This window comes from Trichomycterus rosablanca, chromosome 25 (assembly GCF_030014385.1).
Source record: "Trichomycterus rosablanca isolate fTriRos1 chromosome 25, fTriRos1.hap1, whole genome shotgun sequence".
In the NCBI taxonomy this organism is placed as follows: domain Eukaryota; kingdom Metazoa; phylum Chordata; class Actinopteri; order Siluriformes; family Trichomycteridae; genus Trichomycterus; species Trichomycterus rosablanca.
In genome coordinates this window covers 11,046,567-11,057,500 of record NC_086012.1, presented here as the reverse complement: position 1 = coordinate 11,057,500, position 10,934 = coordinate 11,046,567, and the positions used below count along the sequence as shown (strand labels likewise).

The 10,934-nt window shown below is 34.6% G+C and overlaps 1 protein-coding gene across 1 annotated transcript in view; it reads left to right on the top strand.

Moving 5' to 3' along the window:
• The window catches only part of LOC134302822 (ephrin type-B receptor 1-B), a 266,238-nt gene that overhangs the window by 195,909 nt on the left and 59,395 nt on the right, over positions 1-10,934 (top strand). The window contains exon 6 of the mRNA XM_062988035.1: positions 1,659-1,783. Within this exon, the coding sequence (XP_062844105.1) occupies positions 1,659-1,783 (125 nt within the window). The remainder of the gene's footprint in view (positions 1-1,658; positions 1,784-10,934) is intronic.

Genomic DNA, 10,934 nt, shown 5'->3' with positions numbered 1-10,934 from the left:
ATTATAAGCTGGAGGCGCTTTATCTTTAATTATGTATTTTTAAAATTTATTCATTTATTTTTTTTGCTTTTCCCTGCTTTGTACTCTAATAACTTTATATATTTAGAGATTCCTGAGTCAGTTGATGTGAGGCTCCCATGGTTGTTAAGTGTTAGCACAGGGTTTTGATGAGTCAAAATTCTAAAATCATATTTTTTTAACCTGCCTAACAAATATTGCAATATTTAACATTTATTTTTAGCTAATTAATATCTAATATTTTAATTGTTAATGTTAATATTTTACGTTTTTTTTTTTTTTTTTGCAAAAATGTTTTGAAAGAAAACAATTATTTTTGAAATAATTCATAATTTCTGTTTTTTAATTAAAGTTTTTAAATTTATTTGTACTTTTATTGATTTTTATATATAAATATAAAAAAATAAAATGTAGCAAAAAAATCCCACTTTACTACAATATATTATTGTCTTTTTATTTATTTGTTATAACAATTTTTAAAATAAAATAAAACTTGATTTGGAAGTCTCATTGGAAAGCAGTTTGGAATGCAGCAAAAAATAATTTACAAATGCAAAAAAATAATAAATAAATAAATAAATATATACCAAAAAACATAATAATAATAATAATAATAATAATAATAATAATAATTAATATTATTATTATTATTATTATTATTATTATTATTATTATTATTTGGCACACCTCATTAAAAATTATTTTATTTTATTTACTGATTTATCGATTATTTTGTAAATGTATTGTTTTTGTATTCATTTATGTATTCATTTATTTATTTATTAAGGCATGGCATAACATTTTATTTGCTTTGGCATTTTAACAAATTCCTGTACATAAAAAAAAATTAAAAATTATATTTTTATTGTATTTATTTATTTTTAAATTTTTAGAATGTTTTTTAAAATAAAATAAAAAAAACACATTTGATTTGGAAGTCTCATTGGTTTTGGAAGTCTCACCCTTTTGAATTATTATTTGTATTTATTTTTGTGCATTTGTTTTTCTGTTTTATTGTATTTTTATTTATTTAATTTTATTATGTTTTTAGAAATAAAGTAAAATACAATTTGATTCGGAAGTCTCATTTGAAAGCAGTTTGGAATGCAGCAAGAAATAATTTACAAATGCAAAATAATAATAAATAAATAAAACAACAAAAAATCAATAATAACTATTAAATAAGTAAAATTATTATTTTTTATTGTACTTTTATTAAATTTTTATAACCTTTTTAGAAACAAAATAAAATAATATTTAAATTAGAAGTCCTATTGTAAAGCAGTTTGCAATGCAGCAAAAATATTGTATTCAATTTACCTAATTTAAATAAAAAAAATGTTTTATTTACCTTTTTAATATTATTATACTATAATAATAATAATACTATTTAATATATTCCTCATGAGAAATTACTTTATTTTATTTATTGATTTACTGGTTGATTTAATATTTTGTAAATTTATTATTTTTATTTATTTATTTATTTATTTTGGCATGGCATAACATTTTTAACAGCTGTAGCATTTGAACAAATCTCGGTACATACAGTTAAATTAAATAACAGTGCTGACCTGTGAGACTAATATATGCTTTAATTCTGTTTCCTAACCCTACGTGTCTCTTTCTCCCTGTCTCAGCTCCATCCATCATTCCCATAATGCATCAGGTCAGCTCAACCATGAGGAGCATCACGCTGTCATGGCCACAACCTGAACAACCCAACGGCATCATATTGGACTATGAACTGCGCTACTATGAGAAGGTAGGAGTGTGTGTGTGTGGTGTGTGTGTGTGTGTGGATGTCAATATGTTGTACACATGGTGTTTCATCACATCAAGCACATCACACTGCTGTAATATTTTCACCAAAAGTTTTGGATCGATTGCTGCAAATTAAATCCAGCCATGTTAGACGGAGTGTTATTATTTTTATGTGCTTTTGCACAACGAGGAAAATCAATTTTGCTTTCGGTCGCTGCTTCATCAGTCACCCAGGAAGCACATGTAAAAACAAAAGCGTGGTGGGGCGAGGATGTTTGGGAAAGTGACTGCACATAATAGCAGCATCAATCATACGCTCAGATTTTTGGGTTTTGGACTTGCTTTAAAAGAGAGTTCATTATTTGAGCACGGATGGCAGGAGCTTCAGTCACGAAAGGCTGCTCAGCTGGATACCAGGAGAATACAAGTACAAGCCTGAATACTCACTTACAGTAAAGGCATCTAGTAACTATTTTTGTGGGTGCTACTTGTAGACTGGCCAATACTAGGACGACTGATGTGGTCGTCCATGCACAAAGCAAGGTCCATAAAGCCCATAAAGACATGGATTGTTGAGTTGGGTAGGGTGGAACCACAGCGGCTTGTATAGAACCCTGACTTGGGACGCATTTGGGATGAATTAGAACAGCGACATTTGACTAAATGAGTACAAATCAATTCCTAGACAATTTAAGGCTTTGTAGCCATAAAAGTGGGCGAAACCCAATATGTCCATGATAAACAATGGTATGCCAACCAAGCTCAAGGGCAGAAATTCCCACAGACACTTTAAAAAAACTACTAATGCTCATGGTCTGGTGTCTAAAAACTCTTGGCCATATTGTGCAAGTAGTTTTGTGTGCTGGTACCCAACCACCTGGCCGCAGACCGGTTCCCGGGTCATTTATTACTCTTGATGTGTTTGACACGTACCTATTTCAGTCATGTGATACCAAAAAGTCTTAGGGTTCCCACTGATTTTCCATCATTGGTGAGTAGTATTGTTATAGGCGTCTGGGCGCCGTCTGGGCGCCGTCTGGCAGGCACAATTGACAAAGATTGGCCACAAGTCTGCTGGGTGCGAAAAGACCGGACTAATAATTGTGTGGGGTCTTCGACGCTGTGTGAAGACCCTAGTTTGCAGCCCGAGGTGTCTGTATGGAAGTGCATGATGCATGACTCTTCATGCGCAAGACTGGCCTCATGTTTGAATCCACTAATGTATGGGCGAATAAGAAGGAATTGGTGGACTCAGAAATCGGATGCAATTGGGGTTTCTAGAAAAATTGCCTACGCTAAATTGGGGGGACGGGGTGGGGACACCAGGACACCAGGCTGGAACGCATCATGGACAGGGTACCAATCTATCGCCATTGGGTAGAACCTAAGATACCATGAGGAAAACTAGACAGGCATGTCCCCAGGAACCATTTAGCTGTATGGTACCCACTTTTCCAGCTGTGTCAGTGTTCTGCATGTTCATTTATGTTCTTTTACATTTATGGACTTGAGCAGTGCAGTGCACATCTGTCTGACGTTTATTGGGCAAATTTTTTACAGTAGAGAAAATCAGAATTAAATTTAGCTATTTTTTTAATTATGTATTTATTATTATTATTCATTTTATTATCATCAATTATTATTATTATAATTTATTATTATTGTTATTATTTTTATTAGTAGTAGTAGTAGTATTTATTATTGTTATTATTATTATTTATTTATTTATTTATTTTATGTATTATTATTATTATTATTAGTATTGTCATTATTATTATTATCATTATTATTTATTTATTTTATATATTATTATTAGTAGTAGTAGTATTTGTTATTATTATTATTTATGTTATGTATTATTAATATTCTTATTATTATTTATTTTATGAATTATTCTTATTCTTATTATTATTTATGTATTTATTTATTTTATGTATTATTATTTGTAGTAGTAGTACTAGTAGTAGTATAGTAGTAGTAGTAGTAGTAGTAGTAGTATTTATTATTATTAATATTATTATTATTATTTATTTATTTATTTTATGTATTATTATTATTACTTATTTATTTATTTATCTATTCATTTTACGTATTTTTTGTTTTAATTTGGGCTATTAATAGCAATCTGATGATCTGATCAAGATAGATTGGGATAAAAATGCCAGATAAACACACACAACTTAACGCTACACACAAGAACACACAACCCTCTGCACTGGGATGAACGTTTGAATTTCTTTAAGTGAAATACTGACACACACCAGTGACATTCGCTTAAGATTCTAGATTGACTCCACCGTAGCGCTCGACAGAAATGAAGATTAAAACTCATTGCTCGGTACTTTTAACCCAATGAAGGCGATCGTACTCAGCCAATTTTACACGAGACGTTAGTGTCTGATGATTATGCACCACAGGAAAAAAAATAAATAAATAAATAAAATTAGAAATTAGTCCGGATATGAAAATGAGTTTAATCAGAAGCCATGAAATGAAGATCCCTCTCGACAATACATTAGTGCGATGTGAACGCCACAAGTAGAAGCACTTGTTTACCCATAAATATGTATGAAGAGTAATCATCATCTTATTTGTGTTCCGTGGGTCGTTTCGGCAAATAGACGAGCACTTCTCCAACACGCGACAAACAGCTACTTGTGTGGGACAACAGAACGTGAGCGATATCGATATACAGTATTAGCCACGTCACGGTGCATGCTTGTGCTAACGACCCTACTTATATCATTACATATTTATTCAATTAAAGAATTCCGTGAATAAAGTGCTATCAGCCAGTTGGGCATCTACTGGGTGGCCAAAGCCATGTGATGGATTGCTGCCCTGTCGACGGTGTTCTTGTTTTTGAGACATGACAGAATTGTCAATCAGTGTAAAATGAACATTTCTTAATGCAAGATTGCATTATTAGTATTAGTTAGTGTTTTTACCATCTACTGTACATAATATTGTGAAAAGATTTAGAGAATCTCAGTGTGTGTACTGCAAAGCTAGAAAGACAGAAATTCCTGGGACGGGTTGCCAGTTCATCACGGGGCCTGGACATTATCAAACTGAGGTGACAGTGCTACCCACCGAGCCACTGTGCCATCCAACTAAAATAACAATAAAATAATAATAAAAATAAGTTGTTGACAGTGTAAAATGCAAATAAAAGATCAAATACCAAAGAAAAAAATGATAATCATAAAAATTAACTAATGAAAAATGTTAATACATAAAATTGGGACAAGGTAAGTAAGGGTTAGAAAAAGAAAACAAAAACTAAATAAAAAATATAATAAATAAATACAATGAATAAATATATAAATAAATAAATAAAAGTGGGCAGAGGATCCTAAATAAAGAACGAAATGTTTACAAACAATGTTGCTCAATCAAATCATCACAGGACAAACACACCCACAGAAAGCACCCGGCTAGCTCCACCTGGGAATCAAACCCAGGACTAGTGACAGTGCTACCCACCAAGCCACTGTGCCATTTAACTAAAATAGCAATAAAATAATAATTACATTAATAAAATAACTAATAATAAAAGTACAAATGGGACAGTAGAAAAGGCAAATTAAAAGACAAAAAAGCCAACAAAAAAAAATTTAATTAATAAAAATAAATAAATACATAAATAAATAAAAGTGGGACAAGTTAATTTAGGTCTAAAATAAATAAATGAATGAATGAATGAATAAATAAAATTGAGATGGGTAATTTAGGTTTAAAATAAATAAATAAATAAATAAATACATAAAATTGAGACGGGTAATTTAGGTTTGAAATAAATTAGAAAATAAATAAACATATAAATCAATAAATCAATAAATCATCACAGGGCAAACACACAGCACCCAGATCGCACCAACCGAATCAAACCAATAATAATAATAAAAAATCTAATTAATAATACTAATAATAATAATAATAATAATAATTATTATTATTATTATTATTATTATTATTATTATTATTATTATTAGTATTAGTATTATTAATAATAATATAGAACTAGAACCAGAAGTTGTGACAGTGTAAAATGCAAATTAAAAGAAAAAGAAAAAATATAGTTGGGACAGTAGAAAAGGCAAATTAAAATAAATAAATACATAAAATTGGGACGGGTAATTTAGGTCTAGAAAGAAAGAAAGAAAGGATCCAAAACAGAGAATGACATGTTTATAAACAATGTTCCTCAATCAAAGATTGAAGGTGATTTGCATAGTTGTCCCTCTACAGTGCATGATATCATGAGATGATTCAAAGAATATTAAGTGTAAACTGAACACCCATTGATCTCAAATACCTTTTTTTTTCATACCGTCCCAGTTTTTTCTGATTTGGGGTTGCACATTACTGTTGCACAAAGATCCTTTTCCCTTAATTTCTATAACTGTATGTCTTCTAGTTCATCAGTACAGGGCTGCAGAATGTACTGGCATGCCAATACTGTCCTAGAATCCGTCCCTTACATGTGTAAACATTTGAGCTGCAGAAACGATGCGTCTGAGCATTTACTTCTTCGTTTGATTTGGTTTCTTGCATACGGACGTGTGGAGCGCGCGTTTGATTAAAAATTCATCATTTTAGCCTATGTGCTGTTTAAAATGAATTTATAATTCCACTACCAGTGGTAATGTATATTCATATTTCAAGAGTATGAGCAAACACATCAGGCTGGGGTGTTTGCTCATGTTTAAAGGGGGAGAAATGAATGCTCGGGGTTGGAATATTTTAGGAAACGGAGAGAGGGGAAGATGATGAAAATGAACGCTCAAGTGTTTTATTCTAAACGTTTTTACATGTTAGATGTTATTACCTCGATATGAATCATGTCCTTGTTTGGGTTTATTTTTGAATGGTTGCATTTTCGTCCTTGATTACAGCGTTCTGTGTGAAAGCTGATTAACAACCAGGCACGCTCCCGGTCTCAGGGGGTTGGGGGTGGATGGGGGTGTGATGGGGGGGGACCTAAACACTGCATGCTGCCTTGTTTAAAATGACTTCAGAAACACTTGAAAGAAAAACGCAGAACATAACGCGGCTTGTTAATTAGGAGTCGATGGAGACCCGTTACCCGTGACCTGTTTGACCCTGAATCTCATCAGCTTTGGGCTGGCTATATTAGGCTGTATAATCAGCTCACAGAGGCTGAACGCCCGTGATCTTCCATCTCTCAGACGGCACCGCATCAAGAACCGCCACTCAACAATAGCTGATATAACCACATGGGTGAGGGATTACTTTGGCAAACCTTTGTCAAGCACTACAATACAGAGTTACATGCACAAACGCCACTAAAAAGAAGCCTTATGTTAACCATGTCCAGATGCGGCGTCGACTTCCCTGGGCTCGGAGGCATCTAGGATGGACCATCACACAGTGGAAACGTGTATTGTGGTCAGATGAATCAGCATTCCAGGTCTTTTTTGACTTGTTATCAGGAACAAGACTAAAAGCCAGGGTGTGTCATGGTATGTGGGTGTGTCAGTGCCCTTGGTAAAGGTCATTTACACTTCTGTGATGGCAGCATTAATGCAGAAAAGTACATTGAGATCTTAGAGCAACATGTGCTGCCTTCAAGACGTCATCTTTTCCAGGGACGTCCATGCATTACAAAGGCATGGCTGCGGAAGAACAGGGTACGGGTACTGGACCGGCCTGCCTGCAGTCTTCACCTGTTTGCAGGAAGAATGGGACAAAATAAAAGCCGAAACACTAAATCACTTGGTATCCTAGGTGCCAAAACGTCTTTTAAGTGTGGTGAAAAGGAATAGCAACATTACAACGTGGTAAATGCTTTATTGTCCCAACTTTTTTTGGAATGTGTTGCAGGACTGAAATGCAGGAATGGATGTTTATTAATAAATGAAAACATGAAGTATCTCAGGTTCATCCTGTCTGCAATCACTCATGGTCAGGTGACCACAATCTTCCAAGCGTATAACCTTACATCTGATTACAGTTACTGATAGTCGGTTTCCCGTTGCACCCTCATTAGCCTTTACAAAACCAGCGTCCACGGTCCGCTAGATTTACGACTTGCGAATCAAAATGATCAACCCGGTGATTCCCTTTAATTGTGCAGAAGGAAGTTATGAGTCAAGAATTACAAGAGCTTTAACTACACTGATATTCAACCGTTGTGCTCACGCTGATGAATTCCTGCTGCACGGAGCGAGAGATCAGCGCGGGTCAGTTGGGGTCGGATGAGCGCAGCAAGGAAAGACGTTCTATTAATCACAGAGAGGGAAACAGTTAAGGTTTGATACAGTGCCGTCCAAGAATGCATTCGCTAAATAGCCAGGTTAAATAAATAAACAGTAACAAACAGTACTGTACGTCTACATTTTCGGCATTTAGCAGAGGCTTTTCTCCATGAATCGGCTTGACATAATACACACAAGCACCCAGACCATGTTTCCCAGAGACAGGGGCATAGCACATACACGAGGAACATGAGCTACGGGAGCACAGAGAGGCTGGATTCGTGACAACAATGCAGTATGAAGGTATAAATACATCATAATAAACAAAAAGCCTTCCCCAAAGCGAGTCCTGCCAAAATACAATGACAAATAAAGGCAGTCTCTTCTTTTGATTAAAAAGAGAGGGAAAATACTAATACTACTGCTACTACTACTACTACTACTACTACTAATAATAATAATAATAATAATAAATGATAAATAATCAAAATATAGTAATATAGTATAATAATAATAATGATAATAATAAATAATAATTTAAATAAAATAATAATAATAATAATAATAATAAAACTACTACTACTACTAATAATAAATAATCTAAATAATTGAAATATATAATAATATAGTATATTACTACTACTACTACTAATAATAATAATAATAATAATACATAATCAAAATATAATAATATAGTATACTACTACTACTACTAATAATAATAATCAAAATATAATAATAATAATAATAAAACTACTACTACTACTACTAATAATAATAATAATACATAATCTAAATAATAATTGAAATATATAATAATATAGTATATTACTACTACTACTACTACTTCTAATAATAATACTAATATTACATAATCAAAATATAATAATATAGTATACTACTACTACTAATAATAATAATCAAAATATTATAATAATAATAATAATAATAATAAAAATAAACAATATAAATAACCAAAATATAATAATACTAATAATAACAATAGTAAATAATAAAGTTTTTCGATTTAATTTTAATTCAAGCATTTTATTCATTAATGAGAATGAAATGAATGTATAAGTGTTACAATTTACGGGCTCATAGAGACATAATAAAATATAAAAATAGAAGTGGCGCAGCGGTAAAAACACACGCTGCAACCAGAGCTGGATTCTGAGTACATCGTATCGAATCCAGCTCTGCCTTACCGGTTCGAGGCTGAGTGGCTGTATGAGCAATGATTGGCTGGTTGCTCAGTTGGGGGGCGGGACAAAGAACTGGATGTGGGTCTCTCTCTGTCAGAATGCGATTACGACCTCTGCCGGCTGATTAGAGGCGCCTGCACAGAGATGAGAAAGAGTGCCCTTAGGGTGTGTCTCTCCGCATGCAACGCTAGGTGGCGCCACACTCATCAATGCGTGGGTGGCAACAATGCATCCGGCTGCTGCCCATGTTTCAGAGGGGATATGGGTTAGCTTCGATCTCCTCCGTCAGGGCGGGGTTCGGCATAGACAGAGAGGAAGCACGATGCAAATTGAACAATTGGATGCCCTAAAGTGGGGAAAAAGGGGGAAAAAAAATAATAATAATATAAATAAATAAAAAAATAAAAAAATATATATGTACAGTGTATCACAAAAGTGAGTACACCCCTCACATTTCTGCAGATATTTAAGTATATCTTTTCATGGGACAACACTGACAAAATGACACTTTGACACAATGAAAAGTAGTCTGTGTGCAGCTTATATAACAGTGTAAATTTATTCTTCCCTCAAAATAACTCAATATACAGCCATTAATGTCTAAACCACCGGCAACAAAAGTGAGTACACCCCTTAGTGAAAGTTCCTAAAGTGTCAATATTTTGTGTGGCCACCATTATTTCCCAGAACTGCCTTAACTCTCCTGGGCATGGAGTTTACCAGAGCTTCACAGGTTGCCACTGGAATGCTTTTCCACTCCTCCATGACGACATCACGGAGCTGGCGGATATTCGAGACTTTGCGCTCCTCCACCTTCCGCTTGAGGATGCCCCAAAGATGTTCTATTGGGTTTAGGTCTGGAGACATGCTTGGCCAGTTCATCACCTTTACCCTCAGCCTCTTCAATAAAGCAGTGGTCGTCTTAGAGGTGTGTTTGGGGTCATTATCATGCTGGAACACTGCCCTGCGACCCAGTTTCCAGAGGGAGGGGATCATGCTCTGCTTCAGTATTTCACAGTACATATTGGAGTTCATGTGTCCCTCAATGAAATGTAACTCCCCAACACCTGCTGCACTCATGCAGCCCCAGACCATGGCATTCCCACCACCATGCTTGACTGTAGGCATGACACACTTATCTTTGTACTCCTCACCTGATTGCCGCCACACATGCTTGAGACCATCTGAACCAAACAAATTAATCTTGGTCTCATCAGACCATAGGACATGGTTTCAGTAATCCATGTCCTTTGTTGACATGTCTTCAGCAAACTGTTTGCGGGCTTTCTTGTGTAGAGACTTCAGAAGAGGCTTCCTTCTGGGGTAACAGCCATGCAGACCAATTTGATGTAGTGTGCGGCGTATGGTCTGAGCACTGACAGGCTGACCCCCCACCTTTTCAATCTCTGCAGCAATGCTGACAGCACTCCTGCGCCTATCTTTCAAAGACAGCAGTTGGATGTGACGCTGAGCACGTGCACTCAGCTTCTTTGGACGACCAACACGAGGTCTTTTCTGAGTGGACCCTGCTCTTTTAAAACGCTGGATGATCTTGGCCACTGTGCTGCAGCTCAGTTTCAGGGTGTTGGCAATCTTCTTGTAGCCTTGGCCATCTTCATGTAGTGCAACAATTCGTCTTTTAAGATCCTCAGAGAGTTCTTTGCCATGAGGTACCATGTTGGAACTTTCAGTGACCAGTATGAGAGAGTGTGAGAGCTGTACTACT